This window comes from Lissotriton vulgaris, chromosome 3_2 (assembly GCF_964263255.1).
Source record: "Lissotriton vulgaris chromosome 3_2, aLisVul1.2, whole genome shotgun sequence".
NCBI lineage: Eukaryota > Metazoa > Chordata > Amphibia > Caudata > Salamandridae > Lissotriton > Lissotriton vulgaris.
The window spans coordinates 26,005,164-26,027,342 of NC_141690.1; the positions used below are offsets into that span (position 1 = coordinate 26,005,164).

The 22,179-nt window shown below is 41.8% G+C and overlaps 1 protein-coding gene across 1 annotated transcript in view; it reads left to right on the forward strand.

Moving 5' to 3' along the window:
* ARAP2 (ArfGAP with RhoGAP domain, ankyrin repeat and PH domain 2) overlaps window positions 1-22,179 on the forward strand; it is a 1,270,949-nt gene that overhangs the window by 1,071,594 nt on the left and 177,176 nt on the right. Inside the window, exon 27 of the mRNA XM_086964430.1 lies at window positions 19,871-19,999. Within this exon, the coding sequence (XP_086820556.1) occupies window positions 19,871-19,999 (129 nt within the window). The remainder of the gene's footprint in view (window positions 1-19,870; window positions 20,000-22,179) is intronic.

The window sequence follows — 22,179 nt, forward strand, 5'->3', positions numbered from 1 at the left end:
TGAAAGGAAAAACTCAAGATGACCCCAGTCTAGGTTCTCTTGAGTTTGACCCACAAGGTTTGGATGGTGTCCTTCAATCCTGCAGTCCCATAAGACACAGCTTTACTTTGCAGTGTGATCAGACAGCTTTTTTATCTCTACCCTGCCTTCCACACTCATCTCAGCCCCTCTAGCCTTTAACCCTTTGGCCGCAGTGTTAATTCCGCCACTGCACTGGGGGGGTAGGGTTAGGACGGCGCTCCCATGCTCGTGACGGAACCACGCCATCATGTGTCACGGGTGAGTTGTGCTCATGACAGCATGGTTCCGTCATGGCCCGCCCACTCACTAATTCGCCCGCTCAGGCAGGGAATCACTACCGAGTGGGCGGAGCGACTGCGGCATGATGGAACCACACCGTCATGAGCACACGTCGCCCGTGGGTTAAGAAGTTTAGGTGAGTCACGACCCATCTTTGCAGATCAGGGATACATGTGTTCTGGCAATTTGATGACTAGTTGTTGAAGCCGGGCTCACCTCAGCTAGTCTTGATGCAACTTCAGAAAACTATGTAATTGTTATCCACCCTTGGAACAATGAGGTCAAGTCTCCTTTTTAAGTTTCACGGATAATGTATTTAAGTGAAGCCATCTTGGATATTGTCACTTTGAAAGTCTTTTCACCTCTGCAGAGAAAGGAGGACATTCAGGCTATGATCTCAGTGTTTTGGGCAAGGACTACAGTTCTAACATGATGGTTCAGAGGCTAATGAGCCAGTTAGCATATTGTATCCTACTGGTAAGTTACACTATGCCATATGCAGGTCTTTTATTGAAACCTGCCCCTGCAGTAGGTCCAACATTGTGCAAGCTTCTCAGAGAAGTACAAGGTCTGCTATAATGTAGCTCATGACTTGCACTAGTGGTGGTTGGACACCAGTCAGGCTGTTCTCCTAACCCCTTCTGGTAGTCATGGTACTAATAATGTATTTTTATCTCTGTAGGGTGTCACCTTGATAATTTGGAGATTAGATGCCTCTGCTCTCAGGTAGGACAGCCCCTCCACATACATCAACTGCATTGTTCTGCCATCCAGCTAGCTCTCGAGATGTTTCTGCCTTCCATCAAGAGCAGGTGTGTTCCGATGCTGATGAGCAACGTGACCAGTATGTGATGTGGTATTATAACAAGCTGGGCAACACAGGGTTATGGGTCTTCTGTTTGGAGGCATTGAAGTTGTGGCACTGGCTGGCACTTCACAAGATCTCCCTGATGGTCATTCATCTAGAAGTATCCTCCAACATTAGGGCAGAGAAACTTAGTAGGTGCCATCTTGCCCAGCACGAGTGGCATGTGCTCCCTGATGAGGCACTGTACATCTTGGAACAGTGTGTTACTCCACCTGGAAAACTTTTAGCCACTTCGGAAAGCAGTCAGGAATTCCTCAGCATTTTGCACCGGACGTTTCCCATCTTGTAAGTCCCTCCGAGATGTTTTTTGCCTTCTATGTCACTTCAGCCTTACCTTCTCACCCTGCCTTTGATCCTGCAGGTGCTGAGAAAAGTCCAGCTTAACAAGGCATAGCTCATTCTAATAGCCCTGTACTGGTTTCAAAGAGACTGGTACTCTCAACTCCTGACTCTGAAAATATGCCCTCCACTTCAGGAGAATTTGTTTTCCCAACAGCACGGCAGAGTTTTAGACACAAACCTCTGCAATCTACTCCTACATGCATGCAGATTAAGTGGAACAAACTAAGAGATTTAAACCTTGCGTCTGAAGTGGACGATATCATTCTGGCTGCTCACAGCCCCTCCACCATTTTAATATATTTAGGCAATTGGCTAAAACTGTCACCTGTTGTAAAGTAATTAGATCCCCAACAGGCAAAACCCTCTGAAGTTTCGTTATATGTCCCATTGTGGGTTGGCACGACTTTGTTGTGAGTACACTTATAGATTATTTAGCAGCCTTTACTCATTTGCCTGATCAGCCCTCATTATTCAAATCACTGTTTGTGACGCATTTTTAAGGGTTTTTTGCATAAATTCCTCCTTCATCCCTATGCCACAGTGGGACAAAACCTTACATTTCTGATGCTCTTGATCTTGAAAATTGTGTTTCCAATGCATTACTTTTGTGCATCATGTGAGTAAGCTGTAGGCCTGATCCGTTCAGTCTCCATATACTGCCATTGTACCTGACAAGCTGGTACCTGGTCCCGTTCATCCATTCTTCTGAAAGTGGTGTTACCTTTCTATGTGGGACAGTCCATCACACCCCTTCCATTCCATTCTCCACCACATCCATCTAAAGAGGAGAGTCTACATTGGTTGGACCTGTGCTGTACCATTAGTTTCTGAAATGATAGTTCGGTTCTGATTATCAACTGTTGAGTTCACCAGTTTGAAGAAAGAAATATCAAACCATCCATTTAGATGTACTTTTTTTTTAAGGATCTTGCATATATTTCCCTCTGCTTCCATAAATATGTTGCTGTGAAACTGATCCTCAAGTCTCTGATGCTCCTGACTTTGAAAATTGTGTTTCTATTGCTATAGCATTTTGTGCAGTAAAAGGTAGACCTTATCAGGTCAGCCTCCATATACTACCTTTTTATCTAACAAGCTCGAACCTAGGACTTTTTCATCCTTTCTTATGAAAGTGGGGTCACCTTTCCAGTTCTTTCCTCCACATTTAGGCTAAACCTACGCTGTGCTTTTAGTTTCTGTATTGATAGGACTTAAGAAGTCTGTGTCGATAATTAACTGTTGTGTTGTTCAATTCAAAGAAACTAAAGGCGATCTAGAAACTGACCTTATCACAATGGATTGTCCTGCGTTTCAAGCTGTGTTACGGCTAGGCCAAGAAGATTCATCATAAGTTGCTCTGGGCTCATTCAACTACGGTGAAAGCTGCCACCACAGCCCTAGCTCAAGATTTTCTGTTTATTAACATTTGCAAGCCAGACATGTCCACTTTTGCCAGACACTACTGCATGAGTTCTGAAGGACAGCTGCCAGGAGCTCAACATGGACAAGACAGAGAGACTGATCTTCAAAAACAAAAGCTCCTCATGGGACGCATCCTCGGGTCCCTCGGAGCTCAGACCTACTCCTAACCACAATAACCACACTAGTAACCTAGGCATCATACTGGCCAACAAGCTAACCATTATGTCTCAGGTCAAATCTGTATCCTTCTCCTGCTTCTTCATCCTCCACATGCTTCATAGGACATTCAAAGGGTTACCCCAAATCTCAAGATGCTCCATCACCCAGGCCCTCATAACCAGCTGACTGGACTAGGCCAACACACTCTACGTAGGGATCACAGCTTACCTCCGATGACTACAGACGATACAGAACACTGTAGCCAGACTCATCCTGGATTTCCCTAGAAAAAGTTAGTTGTATAGCGTTATTCCAATCGTAAACAACGTCCCCAGAAGCACTCGAGAACTATACATTTTTTAAAACGAGTAATTAACACTTTTGTAAAAAGTTCATACGAATAAAGTTTTATTTGAATTTGCTTGTAAATGCTTTAACTTTCCATGATGTTATCTTCACATCAATAGTTTCCACACATATATATCATTTGCCCAATGTATTTCAGGAACTTAGCCCTTCATCAGCGGCTTCATATTCTGTCAAGAAAGATATACAGAACTTAAAAAGATGCAAACTGGGCAAAAATACGGCGGACAATAACCGCAGGTGTCGCAAAGTGATAAAGGATACCAAGCCAGCCTTCCATAAAAGCCGACTCCTCAAACCTCAAAAAATAAAATATGTAGTTGGAACATAAACGGTCTGACTAGTAAATTAGACGACCCAGAAACACTAAATTACCTAAAATCATTCGACCTGATTTTACTCCGAGAAACCTGGGAGGAGAAAGAGTTCTCTCTGCAAGGATACTCAACCCTAATCCACCCTGCCAGTCGATGCTCGTCTTATGGTCACAGCTCAGGAGGCCTGGCATCGCTTGCCTCAATACTTACCGTAGGAAAAATGGAAGCAATAATGGCAAAAATTGCACCCCCAAGTGCCATACAAGCAATAGCAATAACAATCGAAAAAAATCAGGTTGCCCAACAACTATACATAATAAACATATATTTACACCCCAAGCATAGACTAAAAGGGGGAAGAGAACTGGTCACCGAGGTGGCAAGACTTATGGAAGAAAGAGAAATGGAGAATTTACTCCTGGCAGGCGACTTTAACCTTCAGCTCTTCGGAAATAAATCAGATGACGAAACAGCCGAGGACCTCAACATTGCCAGGGGTATTCCTACTCAAGCCTCAGTCACTCCTAACAAGCAAACAAGATGCTCAAGTCAGCTACTAAGAGACCTAGACCAGTTAAACCTGAGGGCATTAAATGGTCGATTTGCAGAGGATACACCTCCAGCACTTAGGTATTTTTCATCAACTACCTTTTCGCACTTCGACTTCACCATCGCAACACTTCCTTTGTTTGACATATATTAGCTCATTCAAGATCGGTGTAAACGGTCAAAGCGACCACCTACCACAGGAAGTGGTACTACAAGTCATTAGAGGGAATGACCTGGAAGCAAGAAAATCCATCGGCACAGAGTACACCACCAACTTCAGACGGATATGGTGCAAGACCAATAAAGTAGAAGAGCAAACAATGAACGCAAAAACATTTCTGCATCGGATCACAAGCTCGTCAACTAACCCACTAGAGGTTTAGGAAGAATTTGTAACAGAACTCGGATAAAATTTCGCCAACAGCGAAAGTAACCTCAGTGGAGATAAAAAAATTAAAACGGGAAATAAACCAGACCCTTAGGAAGCTCCGCAATCAACCAAACAACGATGCCCTGCACGAGGTGCTGCAATCCTTAAAGATTCGGCGCAACAAGTCGATCTGGGAAAAGAAAAGCCAAATTAATGAGGACCTCTGGGTGAAAATCGTATACGATTCAAAACAGAAGAACAGCCCCAGGTTCTGGAAAACAATTCAAAGCCTTCAACGTCCAGGCCGCAATGGAATAAACTCCCACATACCTGAACAATAATGGGCAAACTATCTATCAACACACTTCAATGACAAAAATTCAGAGGGGGGCTCACTAAGAGGAGAAAACCCAACAACCACGAGGAACACAAAGAGCAATAGGAAAACAACAATTAATCATCGAGTAAATGCAAACGAAGACTTCACTATGGTGGAGACCTTGTGCAATCCCGCAACGCTGTAGAAAGAAGGTACAGCAAGTTTTACAGCACGCTCAAGGAGTGAGGATAAAAAACATACAGTAACAGAAGTCAGTATAAAGCTACAAATATCCAAAGGGAAATTGGAAGGTGCACCCTGGCCCAATGGAGTCCCGCCAATAATGTACAAACACGAAGCCAACTTCTGGAGCGAGATACTGCTGCCTCTTTTTCTGGAAGTCAGGGAAAAGGTGAGATGCCCTTTAACCTGGAGAGGATCAACACTTAGCACAATCCACAAACAGGGTGAAAGGAGCAATCCAAGTAATTACCGTCTTATTGCCCTGATAGATACAGAGGCAAAGTACTACGCGGGTCTCCTCTTGGAGGAACTAACATCTTGGGCAACCCTAAAACACATCATCCCCATAAATCAACCGGGATTCTGCAGAGGACAGTGCACAATCACAAACATCATGGCGCTAACCCTACTGACAGACGCTGCCAAGATAACCAAGAGCTCACTATTTCTATGTTTTATAGATTACAGTGCAGCATTTGATCATGTAGACCGAAGCAAACTCTGGCAGAAATTGGACAACTGGGGGATACTGGGGCCACTTCTGAAGCAGCTGATACTACTCCATACCAATACCTGGGTCAAGATCAAACTTGGTAGCGGGACGCATCTTTCCAGGCAAATTAACACCACTAAAGGTCTAAAGCAAGGATGCGTTCTTGCTCCGATGTTGTTTAACCTTTTCCTCGCAGACTTGCCTGGAGAACTGGACAAAACCAACTCACATGTGCCATGGCTGGGAGACATCTCGCTATCAAACCTCCTTTACGCTGATGACTTTGTTTTAATAAGTCGGTCCCCAATTGGACTGCAACACCTCTTGGATACTACTAACACATTTTCAATGAACAACGCTTTGAAAAGTAACTTAAAACAAAACTAAGGTTATGTCAGTAAATTACAACAAAACAAAGAAACTGGCATGGTCCCTGGACGGACAGAGGTTGGACCGAGTCACCAACTATAAATATCTTGGCGTATTACTAGACAGCAGAGGCTCGTTCAAACCCCAGCTAGAAGCCTTTGCACGGAAGGGCACTACATTCCAATTCTCAATGAAGCTGCTAAGAAAGTTCTCCCTGATCGATCATTTGACCCCCTCCTACAGGTGATTAGAGCACGCCTGCAGCCTATGCTTACATACGGTAGTGAACCTAAGCAAGGAAAAGACGCTAACGCTCTAGACAAAACAATCAGTAGAGCATACAGGGAAATTTTCCATCTGCCAAACTATGTGTCCCCTGCCCAAATCCGCCATGAATTCGGCATTCAAAAACAAACGGTTGAGAGAAGAGGCGCCTATATAAAATGCTGGCGCAAAATCAAAGGCGCGGAGCAAGGAACCCTAAACGCTCATCTATGGACAGAACTGTCAATACGAATAAATTCACCCGCTAAGAAATACCTTCTAAACTCATTGAAACATCTGGATAACCAGCCTTTGGGAGTCATCAACTGACAATAATAGTTTCAAAAGGTTGGTAACAAAAGTTACTAAACTGATCTCATCTATTGAAGATAAAGAAACCCTGGCCCAGAGGGCACATGGACCGGCTGTGCTGAAAGATTACAACGCCCTGAAACCGCATGAATACCTGAAAATGGGTCTCACATGGAAGACAAAAGCTGAATTTCTAAACATGCGTTTCGGAATCCTACCAATTCTACCCCACTTGGCACCATGGAAAAGGAGGCCAGAAGAACATCTTTGCCGACTCTGCAGATCAGGGAATGAGGATTTATTACATATAATCTGCATCTACATTAACCTGATAGACATAAGGCGCGCCTTACTTCGATCGCTCTGGAAACAAAAAGGCATAACAAGCTGCAGGGAAGCTGTGTTTATATGCTTTAAACCTGAAGAAGTCCAGCTAAATTGTAGACTGACGAAGTTCTTTGACACTGTGTCCACAAGACTTATGAATCAATCACATGGCGTAGTGACAAACAGTACGCAACAACCTTCTAACTAAGAAATAGTCCGACAAGGTCCCGACAAGTCAAAGCACCCACCAGCACATTGAGTTACATATTTATTCTATAGGTGGACTACAGACAATGCAAACGAGAACGATGACTTTATAGGGTTTTAATCACCTTTTTTCTTCCAATAATATATGTGTATTTAAGTTTTAAAAAGATTTTAAGAAGGAAGTTTTTTTATTGTGAATTTTAATTAACTGTACACTAAAGCAATTCTAATTCTAAAAAGATATACACAACTTCGAAATAAAGCAGACATAGGCATGTTGTAAAACATTGCAAAAAAGCTGTTTGTCATGCTGGTTTGTGTGGAGGCATCAACCTCATCTTCCCTTTTGTGAACATGAAAACGAGAGATGTGAGGAAAGATCAAAAGGTGAGTGTGGGGTTTCTAAAAGAGAATTCAGCCAATGAAAGTGTGAAAACAAATCTGGTGCAAGAAAAATAAAAGAAAAAGGAAAAAAAGAGATGACGATGAGGTGTCATGGTCAGAGTGTTCTCGCGTCGACTAGGTGATGAAAAACAGGCAAGTAACTGTGTAAATGTGCGTTGCAGACGTCATGGATACATACCTTAAACTGGCCAGTATAGTAAGTTCGAAATCGCAACAGGTAGCACATTGTGGATGTCAAAAACGTGCTGCGATTTCTATATCGGAAAACGTGCAAGAAAAACGGTTACAGTAGTGAAAATCACGTATTCGGTTGAAAGTGAAACGCAGTGTAAAAATCTCACTTACGGGTATTTCAAAGTGAAACTAATATCCCAAAATTCAAACACAGGCCTTGTAATCTACAAAAAATGTAGAAAGGTACATTAATCATACTGTGGCAAGATGTTAGCGAACCACCTAATTGCGACTGGTAGGGGATGCGTCTTACCCCAAATGTGTAGCGTGTAGGTTCCTCCAGTGTTTTCTGTAGCTTCCGTGTGGAACCCGGAAGTCAGAATGGTCGCAGGAGTGTGGCGCGTTAAAACAGCGCTTAAAGAAACGTTCGACATAAAAACAATACTATGAACGTAGCGAGACCCAGTGGAAAAAAGCTTCCCAGACCAAAATGAAACGAGTGTGAGAAAACACTATGTGGCATAAAACCCGAGGTGGATGAGAACGTCAGGGAAATGGGAAAGAACATAAACAAAATAGGTGGAAGGGCTGATCTCAACTAAAAAACAATTTTTTGTACTGGTTAAATTGATATTTAAACAACCCCTGTACATGTCAATAAACACAGTAACAACTGCATTAGTGCTTAGATGTACCAAATAGTCAAAATACATTTTTCATATTAGTACACAACATAAATGATGAATAGTCGATGGTGGTCTAAGGGTTCATTTTTCACTGTCACAAAGATATTACAGTCAATGCCGTTGATCATAGAAAACAGTTTAAATCTATCCGGTCGTTGAGTCCTTTCGGGTAAATGGTATTAAGAAAATTAATCCAGAATATTTCACGTCTTAAGAGGTGCTGTGTATTGTCTCTTCCCGGGAGGATCTGTGGCTGTTCTAATACCAAAAATCGAATTTGGCTCGGAGTATGGTTGTGAGTGTTGCAACGTGATGCCAGTGGTGACTTGGAACTTCTGGTACGGATATTACTTTTATGTTCCGTCAATCTTGTTTTGATTTTTCGTTCCGTTTTTCTCACATAAGGTAGCCCACATGGGCATTTAATCATGTAAATCAAATTACGACTGTCACATGTTGCAGTCACTCTTAGTTGATGGTAGTTCCTCGACTCAGGTGTTGAAATTCTTTGCCTTTTATGATGGCATTGCAATTGGCACAATTATGGCACGGCAGAGTTCATTTATATGAACGTTGTTTCTGGTCATACTTTTGGTTGAGTAGTTCTTTGATGTTTTACTTTGTTGGTATGCAAATCTAGGTGAACTGGAAAATATTCCATTAAAATCATCCTCCAAGGTTACTAGAGACCAATGTTTTAGGATAATTATTTTGATTTGTTGGTTCTCCGTTGAATATCTCGAGATGAAGACCATTCTCTGCTCCTCTTTGGGTTTGACTTGCTTTCTAAGTAGACTGCTGCGATCTAATTTTTGTATTTTAGATGCGGCTTCATCTAGGATACCTGTTGGGTAACCATGTTCTCTGAATTTAGTTCTGATGGTTTGGGTACTTTTATTGCAGGCTCTCTCTGTGGAGGAAATTCTTTTTAGTCTCAGCATTTGGGAATATGGAAGGTGTTTCTTGAGTGAGTGTTGATGAAAACTTTGGAAATGTAACAAATAGTTTCTATCTGTACTTTTGGTGTAAACTAAGGTTTCCAATTTTCCATTGGTATGATGTATCATAACATCCAAAAATGTTATTTGGCTTTTGTGCATGGTGTGTGTAAATCCGATCCTGTCATTTATCTGATTCAATTTCGAAATGGCTGTGGTTAATTCTTGTTCTGACCCCTTCCATAAAATGAATATATCGTCACTGTACCTTTTATATAAAAGGAGATTGTTTGACCATTCATGATTGTTCAGAATGTTGTCCAGTTCAAAACCGTTCCAAAAAATATTCGCATACGCGGAAGCCGAGCAATTTCCCATTGATGTTCCGGTAGATTGATTAAAAAATGTGTTGTTCCAGCTAAAGTAGCTATGATAAAGGGAAAAGTGGAGTAAATCCATAAGGAAAGTTTTCAAATCTTCTTCCATGTCTTCCATCGCTAAAAAGGAGGATACTGCCTCTAATCCAAGGTTGTGGGGGATTGAAGTATATAACGATTTCACATCGATGGCACACAAAATCATCTCTTTGGTATAAGTGGCTGCATGGTCCTCCACATTCGTGAGAAAATTGGTGGTATCTTTTATGTACGTTTTTATGGTTTGTACTATGGGTTGTAGATGTTTATCTCAATACTTTCCAACGGGCTCATGAATAGAATTAACGGTAGACACTATGGGCCTGCATGGTGGATGGGTGGGATGTTTATGCACCTTAGGGATCATATAGATATAAGGTAGTGCTGGATTTTGCTTAATCAAAAATTATTTTTATTTCCTTCCGATGGTCCCATAGCTCATAGCTTGATCGATGATGGTAGTGAGTATTTTGGTGAATTCTGTTGTGGGATACTGGTCAATTTTGTAATAAGTGTTGGCATCAGTCACATGTTCATTCACACGGTCCACATAATATTGTGTGTCCATAATGACGAGAGCTCCAGCTTTGTCGGCCTGTCGAATTGTGATGTTGGGGTTGTTTGCCAAGTTCTTAAGAGTTTGCTTTTCTATAACTGAGAGATTCGTGAATTTGGGTTTTGGTTGTTTGTAAATTGATTCGACGACTTTTGAAATTACTTTCTCGAAAGCATCCAGAACTTTGTGACTGGTGGGTGGTATGAATTTACTCTTATTCCTTAATCCCATGAGGGTGTCTTTTGGTTGTTCTTCTGATGCAGGAATGACATTCGAAAAGAAATGTTTCAATCTTAGCGATCTCATAAATTTATAAATGCAAACTTGAGAATCCAACAAGTTAGAATGAAATGTAGATACAAATGTAGTCCTCTTCCTTAACACTTGCGTTTCAAAACGAGTGATCTTATGTTTAGAAAAACTAGGTTTTTCGCTATTGAATCCTCTGGGATTCTTTTTTTGGCTCCTCCTGGTTCTTCTGTTGGGATCTGGCCTTTCTCTAAAAAAGCCACATTCGGGATATTTTATTGTGTAGCTCCACCAGATGTGGATGGTTTTTCACTGCTTTTACTTTGATCATGTTTCCCAACATACCTCCTCCGTTGTGATTTGTCCGATGATGATGTTTCATCCGTGGATCTACCGAAATGTGGTTTTTGCTGTCTGCATCGGGCATAAATGTCTGCCCAGTTATACACTTCCCCTAATTTATAATCCTAGAAAAACCCATATCACCGCCTACCGCATGGAACTCAACTGGCTACCTTTACAGAAAATATAGCAGTTTAAGTTCCTGACCCATGCTTTGTGAGGTTGATTTGGCTCCTCGTTATAGGTCATTGTTCCAGCTCGGCCTTGTAGGTTTATATGCACACAATTGTACAGTTCATCCTCCTGTGTTTCTTCTCAGACCCTCATCCCGGGGTTTATTGAATTTGGTATTGATTTAAGAGATTAAGAATATGCAGGTAGTGACATATGTTAGACTTGTCATCCTTAGGTTGATCTTACCCCAATTTGTTTTCCTGCTTACTTCCTCTTTTTGCTGTATCTTTTTGTTGGCCTTAGGAATCTGAGCACTTTACCACTGCTGATCAGTGCTAAAGTGCACGTGCTTCCACTCTAAACATGGTAACACTGATGTATGCACAATTGGCATATTTAGTTTACTTGTAAGGGGTGCAAAATTTTAATAGAGGCACAGCATTTTAAAAGAAAGTGCAAGGATACTTGCCTTGACCCGGGCATTGGCAATCCACACTAGGCCACACAAGTAACCTTTCAAACCTGTCTCAGGCTTGCTACTGCAGGGTATGTGTGTACAGTTTACTGCCACTTTGACTTGGCATTTAATACCCTGTACCAAGCCGTAAGCTCCACTTTTATGACACCTACGTCATCCCTAAAGTAGGTGCTAGATCACCCATAGGTCAGGGTGCTGTTAAATGTAGGAGATGCACTTTAGTTTTGCATGTCCTAGTAGTAACCACCACCCAAATTCGTTTTTGAATACTGTGAGACCTACTCCTCACATAGGTTAACATTGGGAATTCCTTAATACACTTTTAAATTCCTGATTTGAAAGCAGTAGCCGTGTCACATTTTATATCATTGAAATCATAGGATAAACCCTCTTTACCAGTAAAGTTGGATTTAACATGACTATTTTAGACATGCCACCTTTAAAAAGTATACCAAGGGGAGGACCTGGTAAAATAATCTTTATGAATCATTTTGAACAACCACAGTATATTCTTTCAGTGATTGGGTTATTTATTCACCCTCTTTTTTCAATTCTTATATATATTTTTGGGAAGACTTTATGTCCTTTTCTTGGAACATATAAACCACAACATACATAATGAAATACATGAATATTTACACCACATTTGACACAATATACAATACCAATATGTTTGAACAAACATCAATTTGACACAGCTTCACATAAACATAAATGACACATTGACCAATGTGCCATATGCACTTCCTTATGACACTATAAGGTTTCATTCAATAAACTATTAATAGTTCAGTTCAGTTCTAGGAAGAAAGGGGCTTCTCTGCACTTCGAAGACCCTTCTTTGAATTCACCCCCACCTCAAAGGCACAATTGGGTATAAATAATGGGTCTCTGCCCAACCAGGGTAGTACACTACTGGAACTGTGAAAAACCCTGCCAGGAAGAACGCTGCTGTGCTGCTACAAGGACTGCCACTCTGCCAGACTGCTGCTCTGGAAGAACTTATTTTGTGCTCTGCTGCCTGTTGCCTGCTAATTGCTGCCCTTTGCCTTTCTAAAGAAAGGACTTGGCCCATCTCACTTGAACCCAGAGTGACTCCATGGGCTTGCTAGCTTGCCCCCTATGCTGATGACTCAGGGTCATCAAAGACTTTCTTCAACAGCACCTCAACTCTCCCATCTGTGAGTCCCATTTTGCTATGTGGTTCCAATCCTGTCATGGGACCTTGAAAGTGACTTTTCTGTTCTGAACCTGCAGAATCCATGGATCAATGACTTTGCACTAATCAGGAACCATTGCATCTCCTTTGACACCAACACAATTGCTGCTCAATGACACTACTTTGACAGACTGTGGAACTCAACATATCGCCTTCTTTGCAAGGGGGTTCATCGTCGAGGTCTCACTGAATGCACAGATTGGAACTGACGTGACACATCGCCTCTTCTGCTCCTCTCATCAGGACTTTGATGTTAACTATTCCTCCATCCAAAGTACTCTTTCAGGAGGACCTACGTGAGTCTTGTTTTTGGCCTGCGCTCCATCGTAGTTGGCCTGAACTTTGGATTTACCCTGGTCTAGCATGACCAGATGCCCCCGGTTGATGCTTTGACTTTGAGCAGTACAGTTAAGGTGGGCGGAAGGTTTTGTTTTGACCGCAAAGCTGGCAGAATGTGTGTTACTCCACATTACCCTTAAATGTAGAGTTGCAGTCAAATTCTGCCTATCGTCATGTGGCATAATTTTTCTTCCTCTAGGCTCCAGAAATTGTGATTTTTCTAATGCGGGCGGTTGTGGTCAGAGGACTCCATTTGAGTATATTTACTGTAGCTTGAGTAGATGTTCTACTCGAGTGGCAGAACAATCAAGTCGAATAGCGATGCGCTTTTGTGCAATACATGGTGCATTTGCGCTGATTTTTTCAGCGCTGCTATGTAACCGGTGCTAAATTGTAGCACATGCTAAATATTTTCTGCATATTGGTAGAACTTAGCTGAACTTCGCAGAGTTTTTATGCAACTCCACGAGTTTAGCTCACACCTAGTTAAATGGTTGAACATATACTTTTAAGGATTACATGACCTGGTACTGAAAAACTCATAAATTGGTTTCCATCACTGTGAGGCCTACCCTGGAACATTGGGTAGCCTTATTATATGTAATAATTGTTAACTTTTAATTGGGTGTATTTGATGTATGTCAAATTGTAATTAAAATCCTCTTTAACTGTGAATTCAGATTTAAAGTTGCAATTTTGAAAATGCCAATTTTAGAAATTCTTAATTTTCTTGCACTAAACTATTTGGTGCCTCCAGCTTCTCCCGCATCACATTACTGGGAGTAGTTTGCAGTTGGACTATGTTTTTCCTCACAGACAGCCACACAATAGAGGGGTTAGATGTGCCTGAAAAGGCCATCTACTGGCAGGATGGGAGAGCAAAGCCAGGCACAGACGCACTTGCAACATAATAGTGTGTGCTCTGCCTTCACACAAAGGACTTGTCACTCCAGCATTGTTTATGCAGCGATTTGGGGTCAGGTCAGGGGAATTGGGAAAGTTCAAGTACTTCAAAGGGAATTCTCTAGAAACTTCTACTTCAAAAAAGCGCCATGTATAAAAAGGGGACTCTCAGACCCACTCTTCAGTTCATTTTCAAGACCTGTGGAAGGAGTCTCAGAGGACTGCCTGCTGCTGTAGCCTGCTGTGTACTCCACAAGGCCACTTTGCTGCGCCTGAAAGGACTGCTTTTCTGCCTGCTGCCAGCCTTGAACGATTGGAGCCCTGCCTTGCTGCTTGAACCCTGCTACATCACTTGAGCCTTCCACTACCAGAGTGATTCCAAAGGCTAGTTTGGTGGCCGTATGAGCAGAGACATAAAAGTCTCCTACCATTTTTAACTTCCACCTGGATCCAGCCTGAGTGAGTCCTAACCCTCCAGAGTGGTGTCCCTCCAGTCATTGTCCCTTGGTGGTGGTGAAAGTGACCACATAGCCTAAATGCAAAACTTGGGACTTAGAAAGGTTTTGGCTAAAAACGGTTCTGAAAACATTGGGAAGACTGGGAACAGCCTGCTTGTCTATCTACCCAAGGTGCATCGCTGGTTGGCCTTACTTTGCAGAAGTTCCCATTACATTCTTCTCCACAGCAGCATATCCTGATCAGCAGCCCCTTGGTGAAGGGGTGCCTGCCCTCCTTAAACTCACTTTAACTGCAGCTTCCAGCTTTGTTTCGTGAAGATTTTCGACTTACAAAAATGTGACTAAGTTCGGGTACAGAAATCTTCACTGCGACTTCGTCCAGCTGCTCCCCTACGATGACGCTCCCTCCTCAGACACCCCCTGCAGCCTTGTCCCTCTGAACTTCACCTTCTTAGAACATTTTCTTCAAAGTTTCTTTTAAGTCTGAAGGTAAGGCAAACCGGGCCCAAATCAGTGTTTGCATCCAAACCATGCTCCATCGCGGTTGATCAGATTTTTCAACTTTTAACTGGTCTTGCGCGATTAGATGTCTGCGATTTTACTTTAAACTTTTAAAATTCATAACACTGATTGGAAGTTTGTTTCAGTATCATAATTTATTCAAATGTACTCTAGTTTTCTAAATTGGTGTGGGTTTCTTGTGTTCTGTTTTCACTTAATTGTTGTTTGTGTGCTGCATAAATACTTTACACATCGTCTCTAAATTGATAGTGTTAAGCACAGGTTAATTTAGTGAATTTTGTAGTTCACCCTGACAGGAATTGTGGCTGTTGCTTGAACATCGTCACCCCTCCTTCAACCAACAGCCCAATTTCTCACTTTATGCTATGTTTTATAGAATGACAACTGACCCTAAATGTATTTAGGTCTGTGAAATTCATGTAATTTGCTTTAGATCATTACAAGAAATTGCAAAAACATCATGCGTAATTATGTAAAATGAAAATCCGTTATTTAGCACTGTATTTTCTCAAAGGCTTGCTTCCTTGCGTTATTTTTTGACATGAGGACTTATGTCGTGGTTAAAATAAATGTGCAAAAATCACAAGCAGCATGAGCCACAGCTGCTCACATTCTGGCCTTTTGTATTAATACTGAACGTTCACAGAAAGAATTTGCCACTATGTCATAATGGCATAATTTTTAGCCTTTTGTGGTAACGCTTCACATGAAATTTCTAAAATAACTCAAATTAGGCCAGCATAATTTACATTTCACTCAGACCTAAATCTAGCTGATAAAAGATATAACTTTAGAATTAACTAAATAAACTATGAAGAAATCCATCTTTTTGACATATTCCCCCAATTTTTCGAGTTGCACTGTGAATAGCTGTCTGCTAATTATACATTAGGCGTGTGAGGTCTATTTAGTAAGACTTTTGTTTGTATGCATAATTGTTTGGTGGGAGTAACTGAAAAGTCCTAAGGTGAAGTTAATTGGCACAGGGAGCTCAGCACAAGAAAACACAACATTGGCTATTTTAATGCTAGAAAGTGTTTGATAGATTTTTGCCTGAAAAACATGTCACTTCAACAGACTTGGGATTTCAGGGATACAGAATCTGGGAGAGGGAATCCTAACAAGTTTTGTTCTATCTGCTGACAAATCACCCACAATAGCTGATTAGTTTTAACCAAAAAAATTACACTACCTTCTGTAGCCCACTCTGAGGAGACGCCGTACTGCCTTAAACAGAAGGGAAATTATCTCATGCATGACAAAAGGCTGTGTAGAGTCTCTAGATCTATTTTGTATTTATGGGTCAATATTGTGTTTCCAGGGCTTCTTGTCCGAGTGGATAATCACTCCTGTGGTTGAAGGGTGCTGAAAGTCCTGCAATGGAGAAAGCTCTTACCTCGTTGGAAGGAAGCCACTAGAGTTTTAGGGCCAGATGTAGGTAATCTCAATGTACCTATTCTTAAATACCGAATTTTACCGATTCGGTATTTAAGAATAGGTAAATGGGAAGTAGATAATTTTTCGGTAAAAATTACCAAATCATTAAGATTCGGTAATTGAGAATCGGTATTTACCGATTCGGTATTATACCGATTCAGCAATTCCCATTCATTCCTATGGGCCTGTAGGCCCATAGGAATGAATGTGAATTACTGATTCGGTAAATACCGATTCAGTAAATACCGAATCAGTAAATACAGAATCGGTAATAGGGGGAACCCTGTCAAGGGTGGTAGGGTGTCACATTGACACCCTATTGCACCCCTGAATAGTGCATGGGTCCAAATGTGGCACACATACATGCTCTAAGGGCATGTATGTCTGCCACATGGCACTGAATAAAAAGCAAACAATAGCTTTTTTTAACGGTTTTCGTTATTTACCACCAACTTGTAGTTGGTGGTAAATAACGAATCCTTACAGGTGAAAAGCACTCACTTGAGTGCTTCCAACATTTCAGATTCAGTAATTTACCGAATCGGTATTTAAGAATTCGGTAATTTACCGAATTCTTAAATACCGATTCGGTAAATTACCAAATCTGAAATGTCGCCACCTACATCCCAAATGCCTAATACCGGTCGGTAACAGCCGAAATTCAGTAATTTTGTCCGTTACCGACCGGTATTAGGGTTCCTACATCTGGCCCTTAGTGTTTTTAAGTGCCAAAAACTCATGAATGACTTACTATGATTATTTTAAGGGATTTATTCTTTGATTTTGCTGTGTAACGGTATTTTCACCAAAAGATAATATTGATCCCTCTATTTGACTATCTACATTTTTTGAAATTTTACTAATTACTTTTCTCTATTGAGGCAACGTTTTGACTCAAAGGTTACCTTGGTCTGAATGAAGGAATGGTGGCTTTGAGTATGGCAGTCTCCTCTGTCCATTTTCTCCTGGATTCTAGCACCTCTCTCAGAGGTCTAACTCTTAATGAGTTGCTGTATCATATGGAAATAGGATTCCAGGAGGTTGCAGATGGGGGCAGGAAAGTTGAATGAGAATTTCCACTGCACTTTGCCATGCCAAGGAGAAGAAAGCTGCTTTGGTACTTGGCCAAAAGTAAATGGCTATTAAGGAAGGAAAGAAATTCTCTGGTATCGCCACTGAAAGAAAGATAGCTTTGACTCATGTACGGTGCATATATACATTGGAGACTGACTTCGTGCTGCCCTTACACCCTAGTGCTACTGATGTAAGTGAACATTTGGTGAGGTGATAAATTGGGTTAGGGAAGTCTAAACAGTACTTGCCGCAAGAAGTGTTATATGGGGTTGTGGAAGCAGACAAATGCAAAAGTTGTATCTAATTTTTTAGATAAGCAATTACGTTTTTAGACAGAATAAGAGTCATGAGTGCCGGGCTTATAGAGAGATTCCCTTCAAGGGAGAGGGATGTCATTCTCATATTACAAATAAAAAAACGTGCACCCAGGGCAAGAATGTATGACGTTACAACTCCTACATTTACAACGCAGTTTTTACATTGCAATGTCCTTTACAATTTTTAAACTACATTTACAACGCATTCCATTACATTGAATTATACCTTTACAATGCATACCATTACAACGCATATCATTACATTGCATTTAGGGTAAGTGTTGGGTAGTGTAGGGGTAAAAAATACTATTCTAACTCCAGGGGGTGCAACAGTAGGGTAAGCGTTGGATAGTGTAGGGGTAAAAATTACTATTCTAACTCCACGCGGTGCAACAGTAGGGTAAGTGTTGGATAGTGTAGGTTTGAAAATTACTATTCTAACTCCAGGGGGTGCAACAGTAGGGTAAATGCTGCAAAGTGTAGGGGTACTATGCGTTGTAATGGTATGCGTTGTAATGACATGCAATGTAATGCCTACCTTGTAGTGACATGCGTTGTAGTGTCATGCATTGTAGTGACATGCAATGTAATGGCTGCATTGTAGTGACATGCGTTGTAAAGGACTTTGCGATGTAATGACTGCATTGTAAAGGTTGTTTCCCCCAGAACAAAAATATTAGGGGAGCGATTTTAAGAATGTTTGAGCTGTTTGAGCTGACCACCTTAGTAAATTCAGAAACAGTTCTGAACAGTCTTCCCTGACATGAGAGGATGGTCGAATGAGCAGAAACAAGTAAGCAAAACATTATCAAAAGCTTGAAAAGTTTAAAAGACAAATATAAAAGGGGGTAAACACTTCTATGGCCAAGGCCCAGGTTATTACAGCTACTTACTAGCCCATTTACTTGGTTGAACTTCACTCATTGTGTCACTTGTAATAAATAAGTCAAGATTGTGATGCTAGTATCTCATAAAAGATGATCTCCAGGATGGAAGAAGAACATTGATGAGCATCTGGGCATTGTAAATGAGGTACAAGGGCAGCACACGTACAAATTCAGTCAGAGAAAGGGAAAAAGAGTGGATTCCTACATCTAGTACTCTGTGCTTTATACGCTTCGGAAAAGGGAAGGTGTCTTGGTTCCCTGCATGCTTTTCCTGATGCCACATTGATTTGTTGCATTTCCTGTCCCATTTAAGCCACCGTCTCATCAGTAGTGATTCCTGTCTCATTAATGTCACTAATGTCACTAAGGATACTGGTTTATGCCTCGCTGTGCGTAGCCACTTTTCACAACAGAAGAAGCTGCACCATCTAGAATATGCCCAACATATTCTAACTTCATGTCATCAACAGCACTCCAACACATCATTATTGCTAAACTGACACCATTAAAAAGGCATTGTTGAGCTTCCCCCGCTGAGGAAGACGATGGCTTGACTACAAGTCAACCCCATAGTCACACTCATAGTTCGCTGATTTATCCATACATGCATCCACAACAATAAAAATAATGCTTCACAGCTCATACCTACTTCAGCCCCTTTCAAACCATGCTTCGCTGTTGAAAGAGTCCAGCCACTGGCATAACACCATCCAACAATTATCAGTAACTACACAACTGAAAACATGCAAACCCACATAATCATATTTTTTTTGTGATCTAAAACAGTTCAAAGGAAAATGCTTCGGCTTTCTGAGCTGTACTCTTATTAGCTTTCATGCATTCATAGATAGCTATGTATAGTTATCACACACGCAGGACATCCAGTGTGCTTACATACAGGCCTGTTTGTCTGGTAATACATTTTGTTGAAATAAAACGCAAAAAATCAGGCTCATTGTTATAATAATTGATAAATTATCAAGTACGACACCCGGCTCTGGACCCTGTCTATGTAAGTAGAATGAAATTGTCTAACATTTGTCACATTGTGTGTTTCTTTATGTTTTAGAGCGCCCTCTGCACTACCGAGAAAAAGTATTGAAGGCAGTCCTGCAATGGAGCTCTCTGCCTGAACCGGGGTCTGCATATCTCATTGTGAAAATATTTCAGTTGACAGATGCAATGAAGCCTCACCAGGGTATGTTAAAGTATTCTATTTCAATATGAAAGACACACAAGCAGTTTCTTCCAGTACTAGCTTTTGTTGTCAGTGTTCGTGTGGGTTCTCTTACTCTAAGTGAAGTGTGTGTATGTGTGTGTGTTTGTGTGTGGTGTGTGTTTTTGTGTGTGTGTGTGTTTGTATATATGTGGGTTTTTTTATACCTCCACTTAAGCCTCTGCATTTTTTTTTTATACCTCCACTTAAGTGTCGCCATTTTTTTTTTTTATACCTCCACTTAAGCATCGCCATCCCTCTTGGGTGGTCGCTGTGTGCCGGATGAAAAAAATCAAAGAAGTCTCCCTTGCAGGGAACTTATTTGTTTTTTACAATAACCCTGACTTACCAACCTAGATGGTGGCATGCTTCATCATTGGGTTCCCATCCTTCGGGGCTGAGTGCCTCCTGGATGTGCTTCAACATCTGATTACAGTAGAGCTGGTTTTTGTTTTTGAATGGTGTTAGACTTGGCATCTTTCAGCGTGTTTTCCATGTCTTTTTGCTTTCTGACCTCCCGGTTTTTACTCTGTTTTTTGCTGGTTTAGTGTCTCTATGCACTTTCTCACTGCTGTTCTGTGTTAAAGTGCAGGTGCTCCTGTTGTGAATTGTTGTTATGGATTGGTGATTTGATTTACTAGTCAGTCCCTAGTACAGTGCACTGTGTGTGCCCAGGGCCTGTAAATCAAATGCTGCTAGTGGGCTGGAAGCACTGGTTGTGCCACTCACACAAGCTGCCCCTCAAAGGTAACTCATACCAGCCTCTGCAGTGTCCGTGTGCAGTCTAGTACCGTCATATCAACTTAGCAAGTGCACCCAGTTGTCAGGCCCTTACCTTTCCTATTCTTACATGCGAGTCACCCCTAAGGTAGGCCCAAGGTACCCCTTCGGGCAGGGTGCATTGTATGTGAAAGGTAGGACATGCCCTGATGTGTGTGGCATTTCCTGATCGTGAAATACTGCCAATTTCATTTTTCACTATTGAAAGGCTATATGGTCCATAGGGAAGCATGGGAAGTTAATTTTTAGCATCTTATACATCTAACTTCACATTAGGACCGGATAGGAAAATAAAGGTTAGTATGCCTGAACTCAGAATCTAAAGATGCAACTTTTAGTAAATGTGATTTTTACATTCTGTGTTTGAAAGTACCACTTTTAGAAAGTAGGTATTTTCTTGCTTAGCCATCCGGTGTCCTCTGCTAGGATGTGTATTGACTGCCTGGCTTTGGAGTAACAGTGGCTGGGGGTGTCCAGTGGCTCCAGAGAGTCTGGATGAGTCACTGCTGGTCTGAATAGACCTGGGCTGCATTTAGAGTAGTGGGACGAGATTTCCTTGCACCTGAAGGGGCCTTATCTGCTGTAGACAATGCTGCCTCCGCCTCCTGCTGGGAATATTGGCCAGAGAGGACCATACTGGTTTGGACTAAGCACAGACACTTTCTGCCTGAGAAGACAACGGAATTTGGAGTATAAATGTTGGGGCCCAGGCTCCATAACTTTAGAACTCTTTTGGAACCAAGTAGACTGGCAAGAAGAAGAGCTGGAGAAGCTGTGAGGAGCTGTGTGCTTTGCTGTGTCGGTCTGCAAAGACTGCTTTTGTCTTGGGAAGTGAAAGGACTGGACTGAACTTTCTGCAACTTCCTTTTTGTTAGTTCCTCCAATGGCTTGAGGTAGAGCTTTCCCCCTGTTCAAGAAGTCTCAGGAATGTCAAGGACTTCAAGTTCATTTGTTACCAGCACTGGACACTGTGTTGTTTATGCTGCAACAGAAAAAAAAGCAACCCGACGCCGTCTACGACACTGCTGCTAGCCCTGTGTCCTGAAGGCACCTCAGAGGGCATCGCCACACTTTGCACCGCAACCCTGGTCTCACCGACAATGCCACTTGATGCCGCCACCGAGCCGCTGCTTGCACAGTGACCTGTGTGCACCGCACTTCGCACTGTCTCACTTCACGATGCCACCTTAGTATCCCCGATAACGACCCTCAATGCTGACATCAACGCTGCTGCTTGCACCTTGGTTTGAGGGCACCGCCCGTAAATTACATGATGCACCATCCTCATCCCACACTGCAGCCTTGGCCTACCGACTCCAGCACCATCGACTCCAGTTCATCAGCTGACGACAGCACTTCAGCGACGATTACGACTCTGCCTG